General features: G+C 41.7%; 1 protein-coding gene across 6 annotated transcripts in view; it reads left to right on the forward strand.

Moving 5' to 3' along the window:
- The window catches only part of LOC139750214 (adenylate cyclase type 1-like), an 836862-nt gene that overhangs the window by 476688 nt on the left and 343445 nt on the right, over positions 1–16729 (forward strand). For all 6 annotated transcript variants that reach the window (XM_071664687.1, XM_071664693.1, XM_071664690.1 and 3 more), the window contains exons 7-8: positions 1568–1695; positions 7552–7710. In XM_071664687.1, coding sequence (XP_071520788.1) covers positions 1568–1695; positions 7552–7710 — 287 coding nt within the window. The remainder of the gene's footprint in view (positions 1–1567; positions 1696–7551; positions 7711–16729) is intronic.

Consider the following 16729-nt stretch of genomic DNA (forward strand, 5'->3'; position numbering starts at 1 on the left):
TGAAACCACACTGCTCTTCCCCAATCTGATGCTCTGTACATGCCTTAACCCTCTCAATCAATACCCTCCCATATAATTTCCCAGGAATACTCAACAGACTTATGCCTCTGTAATTTGAACACTCACCTTTATCCCCTTTGCCTTTGTACAATGGCACTAATCATGCATTTTGCCAATCCTCAGGCACTTCACCATGAACCATACATACATTGAATATCCTCACCAACCAGTGAACAACACAGTCACCCCCTTTTTAATAAATTCCACTGCAATACCATCCAAATCCACCTGACCCTCTCACTTCGCACACCACTTAGACCAAAACACCCTACATCTGACACTCTTGTCATCTAACACATTCAACAAACCTTCAAAATACTCACTCCATCTCCTCACATCACCGCTACTTGTTATTACCTCCCCATTAGCCCCCTTCACTGATGTTCCCATTTGTTCTCTTTATTTTATTTTTTCCTTCCAAAACATCTTTTTGTTCTCCCTAAAAGTTAATAAGACTCTCTCACCCCAACTCTCATTTGCCCTCTTTTTCACCTCTTGCACCTTTCTCTTGACCTCCTGCCCCTTTTTTTTATGCATCTCTCAGTCATTTGTACTATTTCCCTGCTAAAATCCTCCAAATGCCTCTCTCTTCTCTTTCATTAATAATCTTGGTTCTTCATCCCACCACTCTTATCCTTTCTAATCTGTCCTTCTCCCACGCTTCTCATACCACAAGTATCTTTTGCGCAAGCCTTTACTGCTTCCCTAAATACATCCCATTCCTCCCCCACTCCCCTTGTGTCCTTTACTCTCACCTTTTTCCATTCTGCACTCAGTCTTTCCTGGTACTTCCTCATGCAAGTCTCCTTCCCAAGCTCACTCCTCTCCACTCTCTTCACCCCAACATTCTCTCTTCTTTTCTGAAAACCTTTACAAATCTTCACCTTCGTCTCCACAAGGTAATGATCAGACATCCCTCCAATTGCACCTCGCAGCACATTAGCATCCAAAAGTCTCTCTATCGTGCGCCTATCAATTAACACATAATTCAATGATGCTCTCTGACCATTTCTCCTACTTACATACATATACGTATGTATATCTTTTTTTAAACCAGGTATTCCCAATCACCAGTCCTTTTTCAGTAGAAAAATCTACAAGCTCTTCACCATTTCCATTTACAACACTGAACACCCCATGTACACCAATTATTCCCTTAACTGCCACATTACTCACCTTTGCATTCAAATCTCCCTTCACTATAACCTGGTCTCGTGCATCAAAACTGCTAACACACTTAGTCACCTGCTCCGAAAACACTTGCCTCTCTTCTTTGAAATGTCATGAAGTTTATTTTTTCATGGTGTGATTTGCAGTGATCATGATTGATGCACAGTAATGTAATTTACATTGTTAGGTGTATTATGAGCATATAATTTATGATACTGGACATCATATGATTGTCGTTTACAGAACTGGGTATGTTAAGAGTGATTAGGTTAGTGATGAAAGTATGTTTAGATTGGTGGCTGTTACTGGCATTATTATGAACTTTTTTTGTTCTCAGGATAACCATTGTTTACGTATCAAGATCCTTGGTGACTGTTACTACTGTGTGTCTGGCTTACCGGAGGCACGGAGTGACCATGCACGGTGTGCTGTTGAAATGGGCCTTGATATGATTGATGCTATAGCGTGAGTAATCTTTGTATATCACTCCATTATCTGTTTGCATTTACTTATTTTACTATATGTACCCTTAAGATACCATATAAATGTCAGGCATTCTGAATATTTAGTGATTCGGATTTTTTGTTATAACTGTGTTTGTATATTGTTTTTTAATTCTCAGGATCTTTTTTTGAATTATTTTTGCACATATGGGAATGCATTTAGATATATATTGTACACATTCTTCTTTCTTATATCAAAGACTCCTATGTAGGTCCTTCCTTTGCTCTTGTCCTCTCATCAACCCGTGACTTTACTCTCAAGACATTCCCAAACCACTCTTCACCTTTACCCTTGAGCTTTGTTCCTCTCAGAGCCAAAACATCCAGGTTCCTTTTCTCAAATGTAATACCTGTCTTTCCTGTTTTCTCGGTTACATCCACACACATTTCGACACCCTAATCTGAGCCTTCGAGGAGGATGATCACTCCCTGTATGACTCCTTTTGTTTCCCCTTTTAGAAAGTTGAAATACAAGGAGGAGAGGGTTTGTAGCCCCCCGCTCCCGTCCCCTTTAGTTGCCTTCTATGACACGCGGGGAATGCATTGGAAGTATTCTTTTTCCCCTATCCCAGGGATAAGTTACTAGAAGCAGTGAAAAGTTTTTATCTAGGATGTAAGACATGTGTACAATTAGGAAGAGAGAAAAGTGATTGGTTCTTGGTGAATGTTGGTTTGTGGCAGGGGTGTGTGATGTCTCCATGGCTCTTTAATTTGTTTATGGATGGGGTTGTTAGGGAGGCAAATTTAAGAGTTTTGGAGAGAGGGGCAAGTATGCAGTCTGTTTAACGATGAGAGGGGTTGGGAAGTGAGTCAGTTGTTGTTCGCTGCTTATACAGAGCTGGTGGCTGATTCGGGTGAGAAACTGCAGAAGCTGGTGACTGAGTTTGGTAAAGTGTGTGAAAGAAGAAAGTTGAGAGTAAATGTGAATAAGAGCAAGGTTGTTAGGTTCAGTAGGTTTGAGGGACAAGTAAATTGGGAGGTAAGTTTGAATGGAAAAAAACTTGAGGAAGTGAAGTGTTTTAGATATCTGGGAGTGGATTTGGCAGCGGATGGACCATGGGAGCTGAAGTGAATCACAGAGTGGGGGAGGAAGTGAAGGTTCTGGGAGCGTTGAAGAATATGTGGAAGGTGAGAGCGTTATCTCAGAGAGCAGAAATGGGTATGTTTGTAGGAATAGTGGTTCCGACAATGTTTAATGGTTGCATGGCGTGGGCTATAGATTGGGTTGTGCGGAGAAGAGTGGATGTGTTGGAAATGAGATGTTTGATGACAATATGTGGTGTGAGGTGGTTTGATCAAGTAAGTAATGAAAGGGTAAGAGAGATGTGTGGTAATAAAAAGAGTGTGGTTGAGAGAGCAGAAGAGGGTGTATTAAATGGTTTGGTCACATGGAGAGAATGAGTGAGGAAAGATTGACAAAGAGGATACATGTGTCAGAGGTGGAGGGAACGAGTAGAAGTGGAAGACCAAATTGGAGGTGGAAAGATGGATTGAAAAAGATTTTGAGCGACAGGGGCCTGAACATACAGGAGGGTGAAAGGTGTGCAAAGAATGGAGTGAATTGGAATGATGTGGTTTACAAGGGTTGAACCAGGGCATGTGAAGCATCTGGGGTAAACCATTGAAAGTTCTGTGGGGCCTGGATGTGGAAAGGGAGCTGTGGTTTCGGGCATTATTACATGACAGCTAGAGACTGAGTGTGAACGAATGTAGCCTGTGTTGTCTTTTCCTAGCGCTACCTCGCACACATGAGGGGGGAGGGGGATGTTATTCCATGTGTGGCGAGGTGGTGATGGGAATAAATAAAGGCAGACAGTATGAATTATGTTTTTTTTTTTTTTTTTTTTTTATACTTTGTCGCTGTCTCCCGCGTTTGCGAGGTAGCGCAAGGAAACAGACGAAAGAAATGGCCCAACCCCCCCCATACACATGTACATACACACGTCCACACACGCAAATATACATACCTACACAGCTTTCCATGGTTTACCCCAGACGCTTCACATGCCTTGATTCAATCCACTGACAGCACGTCAACCCCTGTATACCACATCGCTCCAATTCACTCTATTCCTTGCCCTCCTTTCACCCTCCTGCATGTTCAGGCCCCGATCACACAAAATCCTTTTCACTCCATCTTTCCACCTCCAATTTGGTCTCCCTCTTCTCCTCGTTCCCTCCACCTCCGACACATATATCCTCTTGGTCAATCTTTCCTCACTCATTCTCTCCATGTGCCCAAACCACTTCAAAACACCCTCTTCTGCTCTCTCAACCACGCTCTTTTTATTTCCACACATCTCTCTTACCCTTACGTTACTTACTCGATCAAACCACCTCACACCACACATTGTCCTCAAACATCTCATTTCCAGCACATCCATCCTCCTACGCACAACTCTATCCATAGCCCACGCCTCGCAACCATACAACATTGTTGGAACTACTATTCCTTCAAACATACCCATTTTTGCTTTCCGGGATAATGTTCTCGACTTCCACACATTTTTCAAGGCTCCCAAAATTTTCGCCCCCTCCCCCACCCTATGATCCACTTCCGCTTCCATGGTTCCATCCGCTGACAGATCCACTCCCAGATATCTAAAACACTTCACTTCCTCCAGCCTCTCACCATTCAAACTCACCTCCCAATTGACTTGACCCTCAACCCTACTGTACCTAATAACCTTGCTCTTATTGACATTTACTCTTAACTTTCTTCTTCCACACACTTTACCAAACTCCGTCACCAGCTTCTGCAGTTTCTCACATGAATCCGCCACCAGCGCTGTATCATCAGCGAACAACAACTGACTCACTTCCCAAGCTCTCTCATCCCCAACAGACTTCATACTTGCCCCTCTTTCCAAAACTCTTGCATTTACCTCCCTAACAACCCCATCCATAAACAAATTAAACAACCATGGAGACATCACACACCCCTGCCGCAAACCTACATTCACTGAGAACCAATCACTTTCCTCTCTTCCTACACGTACACATGTGTATATATGTATATGTCTGTGTGTGTATATATATATGTGTACATTGAGATGTATAGGTATGTATATTTGTGTGTGTGGACGTGTATGTATATACATGTGTATGGGGGTGGGTTGGGCCATTTCTTTCGTCTGTTTCCTTGCGTTACCTCGCAAACGCGGGAGACAGTGACAAAGCAAAATAAATAAATATAAAATGTATATGTATAAATACATTGAAATGTATAGGTATGTATATGTGCGTGTTTGGGTGCTTATGTATATACATGTGTATGTGGGTGGGTAGAATATATATGTATATACATTTTTTCTCTGTTTCATACATATTCGCCATTTCCTGCGTTAGTGAGATAGCGTTAAGAACAAAGGACTGAGCCTTAGAGGGAATATCCTCACTTGGCCCCCTTCTCTGTTCCTTCTTTTGGAAAATTTGATACTGGAGGGGAGGATTTCCTCTTCCTCCTCTTTTTCCTTCTTCTTCTTCTTCTTCCTCTTCTTCTTCTTCTTCTTCTTCTTCTTCTTCTTCTTCTTCTTCTTCTTAGGCTCCAGTTTTGAACAAAGTCTACATTAATGCCAGCCTTTAAAAACACAAATGATGATAACATTGATATTAGTGAAGGTCTTTACAAACTTGATAGCTTTGTTGTAGTCAAAATTTGTAAACATGTCCCTTTCCTGTCCACATAATAGAGATTTTATGACAGGCATGATGCCAGACCCGAACACCATCAACCCAAATATCATCATCCGGTAACACTTGTTTACCAATGGCATATTGATGACATTTCTTTCCTGAATATCAGCTGGCTGTTCTACGTCTTCTATATCATTTTTGTATCTCCCCTGATGGTGTGATCATGACACGAAAGTGCTCTTGGGAACTTATCTTGTTTCATTTTCCTTGTGGTTATATGCATGTACTAGACCAAATGCACCAGTGCTGTATGAATATCAAACAACTGACTCACTTCCCAGACCCTCTCCTCATCCCCAACAGACTGCATACTCGCCCCTCTCTCCAAGCCTCTTGCATTTTCCTCCCTAACCACTCCTTCCATTAAAATATTTTACAACCATGGAGACATCACACACCCATCCCACAAAAAGATCTTCACTTGGAACTAATCACTCTTCTCTTTTCCCACTTGTACACATGCTTTACACCCTTCTAGCAGCTTACCTCCCACACCGTACACTCTTAAGACCATCCACAAAGCATCTATATCAACCCAATCATATGCCTTCTCCAGATCCATAAATGCTACATATAAATCCTTCTGTTTTTCTAAGTATTTCTCACACATCTTCAAAGCAAACTCCTGATCCACACTTTCTCTACTTCTGAAACCACACAGCTCATCCCCAATCTGATCCTCTGTACATGCCTTCAACCATTCAGTCAGTTATGCCTCTGTAGTTTGAACACTTGCCTTTATCCCCTTTGTCTTTTTACAATAGTACTATACATGGATTCCCTCAGTCCTCAGGCACTTCACCATGATCCATACATAAATTGAATATCCTTACCAACTAATCAATTTTTAAATGAGACAAAAAAAAAGGAGCCAGGTGGGGAGTGCTCATCCTCCTTGAATGCTCATATTGGTGTGTCTGAATGTTTTTGGATGTAACAATGATGAGAGAAGAGGAGAGATAGGTTGTTTGTTTGAGGAAAGAAACCTGGATGTTCTGGCTCTGAGTGAAGCAAAGCTCAAGGATAAAGGGGAAGAATGATTTAAAAATGTCTTAGGAGTAAAGTCAGGGGTTAGTGAGAGTACAAAAGCTAAGGAAGAAAATATCATGAGATGCAAGTGTTTTGGGAGCAGCTGAGTGCTTGTGTTAGCAGTTTTAGTGCATTAGACCAGTTACTAGTGATGGGTGATTTCACTGCAAAGGTAAGTAATACGGCAGTTGAGGATGAAGAGCATGTGAAGATGCCTGTTGAAAAAAAGACTGGTGATTGGGAATAATTGGTTTGAATGGAGAGATATACACAAGTATATGTATGTAAGTGGGAGAGATGGTCAGTGGGTATCATTGACATATATTAGTTGGTAGGTCTGTTAAGTAGACTTTTGGATGTAAATGTGCTGAGAGGGGCAGCTGGTGGGATGTCTAATCACTATCTTGAGGATAAAGATTTGTTGAGGTTTTTGAAAGAGGAAACAATGTCGGTAAGAAGAGAGTGGTGAAAGTATGGAAGTTTGGAAAGGAGACTAGTGGAAAGAAATACTAGCAGAGATTTAGTGTAGAATGGCAAAAGGTGAGAGTAAATGAAATGAGGGGAGTGTATGAGAATTGGCAGGTATTTATGGAAGCAGTGATAGCATGTGCAAGAGATGCATGTAGGAGGTTGGCAGATTAGAAAGGGTAGTGATTGGTGGGATGAAGAAGTAAAGTTGCCAGTGAAAGAGAAAGGATAGGCATTTGGGCAGTACTTACAGGGAAGGAGTGCAAATGATTGGGCGATGTTTAAGAGAAAGTGGCAGGTCAAGAAAAAGGTTCAGAGATTGAAAAAGAGGGCAAATGAGAGTTGGAGTGTGAGAATATCATTTGACTTGAGGGAGAATAAAAAGATGATTTGGAAGAAGATGAATAATATGTGAAAGACAAGAGAACAAATACGAAAACTGATGAAGGGGGCGGAAGGGAAGTGACTTCTTTGATTAATCAGTCAGCACCAAACTCAACACAATGCTACAAGATGTCAGGAGTAAGGTCATAGTGTTTGGGATAGGGGGTTGGTTCCCAGAGAGGAATGAACCCACTCATCTAATGTGTATATGCTGAATTTACTTATTTTGCAAATATTACAGGTCGGTTGTCGATGCAACAGATGTACAGCTAAATATGAGAGTGGGGATACACACAGGTCGTGTGCTTTGTGGTGTCCTGGGCCTTCGAAAGTGGCAGTATGATGTCTGGTCTAATGATGTCACTCTTGCCAATATGATGGAAGCTGGAGGAGAACCTGGGTAAGTTATTACATTCAAAATTTCATCAGACAGAGCTGCCACAATATATTTGTGATCTCTGGGTTAAACTGATGTATTGAAAACAGTTGGAAGATTTAGTGGTGCCTGTGGCAACAGGAAATATTTTCAAAAGGCCTTTTTAGGAAAGGAAAAGATACCAGTCTTAGAGTGAAAGAAATATATGTGCCATTCCTAAGTTGTATGTCATTTGGGATAATAGTTATCATGGTATTTTGAAACCAGTCACAAAGTCCTGTCATCTGGACCTCCCAACTTCCTCTAGGTGATAGTTGTTGGTAATCTAGGTATTTTATGCTTTAAACCAGGAAATGTTATGATTGTGCTTATGGTGATAAGTACTAGCTGGGGTTACTTTAGTTGACATTTTTGATGCGAGTCTCAAGTAGTATTATGGATAATTCTTTAATCCATTTTCAGAAAATATGGGTAAGTAGCAGATCAGTTGGTTGAGAGGTTAAGGAGAATTGTAAATTTCATGCTCCATTTCATCCCGGAAAATAGGGAAATTTTCCCAAATGTGAAAATTTACTGATCTAGTTATAGACATTCTAGGTCTCATAGTATTTGAACCATCATATGAGTACTGGTATACTGGTATGTTGCTTTAAGATCTCCTTCTCTACTGAATTATTTTAAACCCCTAGACATGTTTGACTGTTCTTGAATAAACTTCCAGTAATATTAAACTTGTTGTTCACCGATGATATTAAACATGGTGTCCAACTTCTCTCCATGGCAGCAAAAAATATTTCTGCCATCGTGGTGTTCAACAACACCTCTCAGAAGTTTGATACAATCGCAACACCAAATCTGCTGTCATCTGTGTGCAAGGGAAGGAACTTGACAGTGGTGCCAGACAACCATGCCACCTGCACTGCCATACTTATGTGCACAGAGTTTACACATACTTCATATCTTTTTTTCTTTTTGTTTTTGTGTTAACTTTCATGTAATGTATTTTCTTTTCACATACATATATTTCTTTCTTTGGATCGCAATACAGCACAAGTACATTTATTGATAATGTACTGAAAGGTACTAGTTTTTCTGTCGTGGCCATCCCACGAGAGGGAGGTTCCTGTAAGGCTGTTGGAGCATTGATGTTAGAATATACATTGTACATATAATTTTTCACATTTGTTGTAATAAAATGGCATTACTTTACTTTGCATGTTGATTTACCTGACATCAAGTCAAATCACACTAACATGGTTATATCACTTTTTTCAGAGATTAAAAAGTATGCCATATATGCATATACACAGAAGTATTTTCAGCCCTTATGATGATGAAAATGCATGTATGATGCTCTGAATATCTTTTAGCCCTATTGGAATTATGTGGTCCCATTACTATATAACTTATCATAATGGTAGCTATGCATATTTTCCATTATTTTTATGTTAGAAAGTACGCGGTATTTGTCTAGAGTCTGCCCCTCGAGTTAAGGAAGAGATCTCATAATCCCCATGGGTCAGAATCCTCTGTCCATGAACCTTCTGGTGAGGTTAATCGGCCTTCACAATTTGCTAATAACCCATTCAACAGGATGTTACAGAAGTCATGAAGGAAGTGAGAAGCATTTGAAGGACTGCACAAACTTGCAAGGGAACCTTGACAGACTGAAGTTGGTCTGATACATAGCTGAAGTTCAACCTGAGTAAATCTAAAGTAATGAGGATTGGTTACAGGTTAAAGGAATAAGCTGCATGAATCTGTTTGTGCAAGATACTTAGGATTTGACATTGTTCCAAACCTATCACCAGAGTCCCACCTTTGGAAAACTGTTGAGACTTTAACTGTCTGCTTGCAAACACTGGAACTGCATTTAAGTTCATAGATTAAAGAAATATTCAGCAAGCTGAACATGCAGGAGGGTGAAAGGCGTGCAAGGAATAGAGTGAATGGGAAGGATGTGGTATACCGGGGTTGACGTGCTGTCAGTGGATTGAACCAGGGCATGTGAAGCGTCTGGGGTAAACCATGGAAAGTTTTGTGGGGCCTGGATGTGGAAAGGGAGCTGTGGTTTTGGTGCATATTACATGACAGCTAGAGACTGAATGTGAACGAAAGTGGCCTTTGTTGTCTTTTCCTTGAGTGTGAACGAAAGTGGCCTTTGTTGTCTTTTCCTAGCACTACCTCATGCACATTTAGGGGGAGGGGGTGGTTATTTTCTTGTGTGGTGAGGTGGCGATGAGAATGAATCAAGGCGGTCAGTATGAATTATGTGCATGTGTATATATGTATATGTCTGTGTGTGTATATATATGTATACATTGAGATGTATAGGTATGTATATTTGTGTGTTTGGATGTGTATGTATATACATGTGTATGTGGGTGGGTAGGGCCATTCCTTCGTCTGTTTCCTTGCGCTACCTCGCTAACACGGGAGACAGCGACAAAGCAAAATAAAATGTAATTAAATATTTTTTTTTATTTATTTTTTTTTTGCCGCTGTCTCCCGCGTTTGCGAGGTAGCGCAAGGAAACAGACGAAAGAAATGGCCCAACCCACACCCATACACATGTATATACATACGTCCACACACGCAAATATACATACCTACACAGCTTTCCATGGTTTACCCCAGACGCTTCACATGCCTTGATTCAATCCACTGACAGCACGTCAACCCCGGTATACCACATCGCTCCAATTCACTCTATTCCTTGCCCTCCTTTCACCCTCCTGCATGTTCAGGCCCCGATCACACAAAATCTTTTTCACTCCATCTTTCCACCTCCAATTTGGTCTCCCTCTTCTCCTTGCTCCCTCCACCTCCGACACATATATCCTCTTGGTCAATCTTTCCTCACTCATCCTCTCCATGTGCCCAAACCACTTCAAAACACCCTCTTCTGCTCTCTCAACCACGCTCTTTTTACTTCCACACATCTCTCTTACCCTTACGTTACTCACTCGATCAAACCACCTCACACCACACATTGTCCTCAAACATCTCATTTCCAGCACATCCATCCTCCTGCGCACAACTCTATCCATAGCCCACGCCTCGCAACCATACAACATTGTTGGAACCACTGTTCCTTCAAACATACCCATTTTTGCTTTCCGAGATAATGTTCTCGACTTCCACACATTCTTCAAGGCCCCCAGAATTTTCGCCCCCTCCCCCACCCTATGATCCACTTCCGCTTCCATGGTTCCATCCGCTGCCAGATCCACTCCCAGATATCTAAAACACTTCACTTCCTCCAGTTTTTCTCCATTCAAACTCACCTCCCAATTGACTTGACCCTCAACCCTACTGTACCTAATAACCTTGCTCTTATTCACATTTACTCTTAACTTTCTTCTTCCACACACTTTACCAAACTCAGTCACCAGCTTCTGCAGTTTCTCACATGAATCAGCCACCAGCGCTGTATCATCAGCGAACAACAACTGACTCACTTTCCAAGCTCTCTCATCCCCAACAGACTTCATACTTGCCCCTCTTTCCAAAACTCTTGCATTTACCTCCCTAACAACCCCATCCATAAACAAATTAAACAACCATGGAGACATCACACACCCCTGCCGCAAACCTACATTCACTGAGAACCAATCACTTTCCTCTCTTCCTACACGTACACATGCCTTACATCCTCGATAAAAACTTTTCACTGCTTCTAACAACTTTCCTCCCACACCATATATTCTTAATACCTTCCACAGAGCATCTCTATCAACTCTATCATATGCCTTCTCCAGATCCATAAATGCTACATACAAATCCATTTGCTTTTCTAAGTATTTCTCACATACATTCTTCAAAGCAAACACCTGATCCACACATCCTCTACCACTTCTGAAACCACACTGCTCTTCCCCAATCTGATGCTCCGTACATGCCTTCACCCTCTCAATCAATACCCTCCCATATAATTTACCACGAATACTCAACAAACTTATACCTCTGTAATTTGAGCACTCACTCTTATCCCCTTTGCCTTTGTACAATGGCACTATGCACGCATTCCGCCAATCCTCAGGCACCTCACCATGAGTCATACATACATTAAATAACCTTACCAACCAGTCAACAATACATTCACCCCCTTTTTTAATAAATTCCACTGCAGTACCATCCAAACCTGCTGCCTTGCCGGCTTTCATCTTCCGCAAAGCTTTCACTACCTCTTCTCTGTTTACCAAATCATTTTCCCTAACCCTCTCACTTTGCACACCACCTCGACCAAAACACCCTATATCTGCCACTCTATCATCAAACACATTCAACAAACCTTCAAAATACTCACTCCATCTCCTTCTCACATCACCACTACTTGTTATCACCTCCCCATTTGCGCCCTTCACTGAAGTTCCCATTTGCTCCCTTGTCTTACGCACTTTATTTACCTCCTTCCAGAACATCTTTTTATTCTCCCTAAAATTTAATGAAACTCTCTCACCCCAACTCTCATTTGCCCTTTTTTTCACCTCTTGCACCTTTCTCTTGACCTCCTGTCTCTTTCTTTTATACATCTCCCACTCAATTGCATTTTTTCCCTGCAAAAATCGTCCAAATGCCTCTCTCTTCTCTTTCACTAATACTCTTACTTCTTCATCCCACCACTCACTACCCTTTCTAATCAACCCACCTCCCACTCTTCTCATGCCACAAGCATCTTTTGTGCAATCCATCACTGATTCCCTAAATACATCCCATCAGACACAATTGAAAATGTGAAGGAAAATAGTGAAATTGGAGAAAAATGTAGCTTAGACATTGAAGCTTATTGATACAGTGGTTAATTTGATGAGAACTGCCATTGACGTTTGTGTAAATAAATTATACATTTCCTTTTTTCCATAGCCAGAGGTTGAACCATTATGTGACATTCATTTTTTTCATTCATTTCAAGCTAGAAGTTTCAGTTTTCTAAATTGTTTCTTACATTTTTCATATGTATATATATGTATGTGTGTGTGTGTGTATATGTGCGTATGTATGTGTATGTGTGTGTATGTGTATATGTATATATATATGTATATTATGCCTGGGGATAGGGGTGAAAGAATACTTCCCACGTATTCCTCGCGTGTCGTAGAAAGCGACTAGAGGGGACGGGAGCGGGGGGCCAGAAATCCTCCCCTCCTTGTATTAACTTTCTAAAATGGGAAACAGAAGGAGTCACGCGGGGAGTGCTCATCCTCCTCGAAGGCTCAGAGTGGGGTGCCTAAATGTGTGTGGATGTAACCAAGATGTGAAAAAAGGAGAGATAGGTAGTATGTTTGAGGAAAGGAACCTGGATGTTTTGGCTCTGAGTGAAACGAAGCTCAAGGGTAAAGGGGAAGAGTGGTTTGGGAATGTCTGGGGAGTAAAGTCAGGGGTTAGTGAGAGGACAAGAGCAAGGGAAGGAGTAGCAATACTCCTGAAACAGGAGTTGTGGGAGTATGTGATAGAGTGTAAGAAAGTAAATTCTCGATTACTATGGGTAAAACTGAAAGTTGATGGAGAGAGATGGGTGATTATTGGTGCATATGCACCTGGGCATGAGAAGAAAGATCAAGAGAGGCAAGTGTTTTGGGAGCAGCTGAATGAGTGTGTTAGTGGTTTTGATGCACGAGACTGGGTTATAGTGATGGGTGATTTGAATGCAAAGGTGAGTAATGTGGCAGTTGAGGGAATAATTGGTATACATGGGGTGTTCAGTGTTGTAAATGGAAATGGTGAAGAGCTTGTAGATTTATGTGCTGAAAAAGGACTGATGATTGGGAATACCTGGTTTAAAAAGCGAGATATACATAAGTATACTTATGTAAGTAGGAGAGATGGCCAGAGAGCGTTATTGGATTACGTGTTAATTGACAGGCGTGCGAAAGAGAGACTTTTGGATGTTAATGTGCTGAGAGGTGCAACTGGAGGGATGTCTGATCATTATCTTGTGGAGGCTAAGGTGAAGATTTGTATGGGTTTTCAGAAAAGAAGAGTGAATGGTGGGGTGAAGAGGGTGGTGAGAGTAAGTGAGCTTGAGAAGGAGACCTGTGTGAGGAAGTACCAGGAGAGACTGAGTACAGAATGGAAAAAGGTGAGAACAATGGAAGGAAGGGGAGTGCGGGAGGAATGGGATATATATATATATATATATATATATATATATATATATATATATATCTTCTGTTTCCCATTTTAGAAAGTTAATACAAGGAGGGGAGGATTTCTGGCCCCCCGCTCCCGTCCCCTCTAGTCGCTTTCTACGACACGCGAGGAATACGTGGGAAGTATTCTTTCACCCCTATCCCCAGGGATAATATACATATATATATACATATACACATACACACACACACACATACATACGCACATATACACACACACACACACACACATATATATACATATGAAAAATGTAAGAAACAATTTAGAAAACTGAAACTTCTAGCTTGAAATGAATGAAAAAAATGAATGTCACATAATGGTTCAACCTCTGGCTATGGAAAAAAGGAAATGTATAATTTATTTACACAAACGTCAATAGCAGTTCTCATCAATTTAACCACTGTATCAATAAGCTTTTTTTTTTTTTTGCTTTGTCGCTGTCTCCCGCGTTTGCGAGGTAGCGCAAGGAAACAGACGAAAGAAATGGCCCAACCCACCCCCATACACATGTATATACATACGTCCACACACGCAAATATACATACCTACACAGCTTTCCATGGTTTACCCCAGACGCCCCACATGCCCCAATTCAATCCACCGACAGCACGTCAACCCCGGTATACCACACCGCTCCAATTCACTCTATTCCTTGCCCTCCCCCCACCCTCCTGCATGTTCAGGCCCCGATCACACAAAATCTCTTTCACTCCATCTTTCCACCTCCAATTTGGTCTCCCTCTTCTCCTCGTTCCCTCCACCTCCGATATATATATATATATATATATATATATATATATATATATATATATATTTTTTTTTTTTTTATACTTTGTCGCTGTCTCCCGCGTTTGCGAGGTAGCGCAAGGAAACAAACGAAAGAAATGGCCCAACCCCCCCCCCCCATACACATGTATATACATACGTCCACACACCCAAATATACATACCTACACAGCTTTCCATGGTTTACCCCAGACGCTTCACATGCCTTCATTCAATCCACTGACAGCACGTCAACCCCGGTATACCACATCGCTCCAATTCACTCTATTCCTTGCCCTCCTTTCACCCTCCTGCATGTTCAGGCCCCGATCACACAAAATCTTTTTCACTCCATCTTTCCACCTCCAATTTGGTCTCCCTCTTCTCCTTGCTCCCTCCACCTCCGACACATATATCCTCTTGGTCAATCTTTCCTCACTCATCCTCTCCATGTGCCCAAACCACTTCAAAACACCCTCTTCTGCTCTCTCAACCACGCTCTTTTTATTTCCACACATCTCTCTTACCCTTACGTTACTCACTCGATCAAACCACCTCACACCACACATTGTCCTCAAACATCTCATTTCCAGCACATCCATCCTCCTGCGCACAACTCTATCCATAGCCCACGCCTCGCAACCATACAACATTGTTGGAACCACTATTCCTTCAAACATACCCATTTTTGCTTTCCGAGATAATGTTCTCGACTTCCACACATTCTTCAAGGCCCCCAGAATTTTCGCCCCCTCCCCCACCCTATGATCCACTTCCGCTTCCATGGTTCCATCCGCTGCCAGATCCACTCCCAGATATCTAAAACACTTCACTTCCTCCAGTTTTTCTCCATTCAAACTCACCTCCCAATTGACTTGACCCTCAACCCTACTGTACCTAATAACCTTGCTCTTATTCACATTTACTCTTAACTTTCTTCTTCCACACACTTTACCAAACTCAGTCACCAGCTTCTGCAGTTTCTCACATGAATCAGCCACCAGCGCTGTATCATCAGCGAACAACAACTGACTCACTTCCCAAGCTCTCTCATCCCCAACAGACTTCATACTTGCCCCTCTTTCCAAAACTCTTGCATTTACCTCCCTAACAACCCCATCCATAAACAAATTAAACAACCATGGAGACATCACACACCCCTGCCGCAAACCTACATTCACTGAGAACCAATCACTTTCCTCTCTTCCTACACGTACACATGCCTTACATCCTCGATAAAAACTTTTAACTGCTTCTAACAACTTTCCTCCCACACCATATATTCTTAATACCTTCCACAGAGCATCTCTATCAACTCTATCATATGCCTTCTCCAGATCCATAAATGCTACATACAAATCCATTTGCTTTTCTAAGTATTTCTCACATACATTCTTCAAAGCAAACACCTGATCCACACATCCTCTACCACTTCTGAAACCACACTGCTCTTCCCCAATCTGATGCTCTGTACATGCCTTCACCCTCTCAATCATATATATATATATATATATATATATATCCATCCATGTAAATATATAAACATGTACATATTCATACTTGCTTGCCTCCATCCATTCCTGACACCACCCTTCCCCATAGGAAATAGCATTGCCACCCATGCGTCAGCAAGGTAGCACCAGGAAAACTGACAAAAAGGCCACATTCATTCACACTCAGTCTCTAGCCGTCATGTGTAATGCATCGAAACCACAACTTCCTACCCACATCCAGGCCACACATACCTTTCCATGGTTTACCCCAGATGTTTCACATACCCTGGTTCAGTCCATGGACAGCACATTGATCCCAATATACCACATCATTCCAATTCACTCAATTTCTTGCATGCCTCTCACCCTCCTGCATGTTCAGGCCCCGATTACTCAGTGTTTTTCACTCCATCTTTCCACCTCCAATTTGGTCTCCCACTACTCCCCCTTCCCTCCACCTCTGACACATATATTTTCTTTGTGTTCTGGATAAAATTTATGAGAGGGTTGATAAAGATGCTATGTGGAAGGTCTTACAAATATATGGTGTGGGAGGAAAGCTATTAGAAGCAATGAGAAGTATTTGTCAAGAGAATAGGTCATGTGTTAGTAGCTCGAGAGGAGTGTGAATGG

This window comes from Panulirus ornatus, chromosome 9, assembly GCF_036320965.1.
Source record: "Panulirus ornatus isolate Po-2019 chromosome 9, ASM3632096v1, whole genome shotgun sequence".
NCBI lineage: Eukaryota > Metazoa > Arthropoda > Malacostraca > Decapoda > Palinuridae > Panulirus > Panulirus ornatus.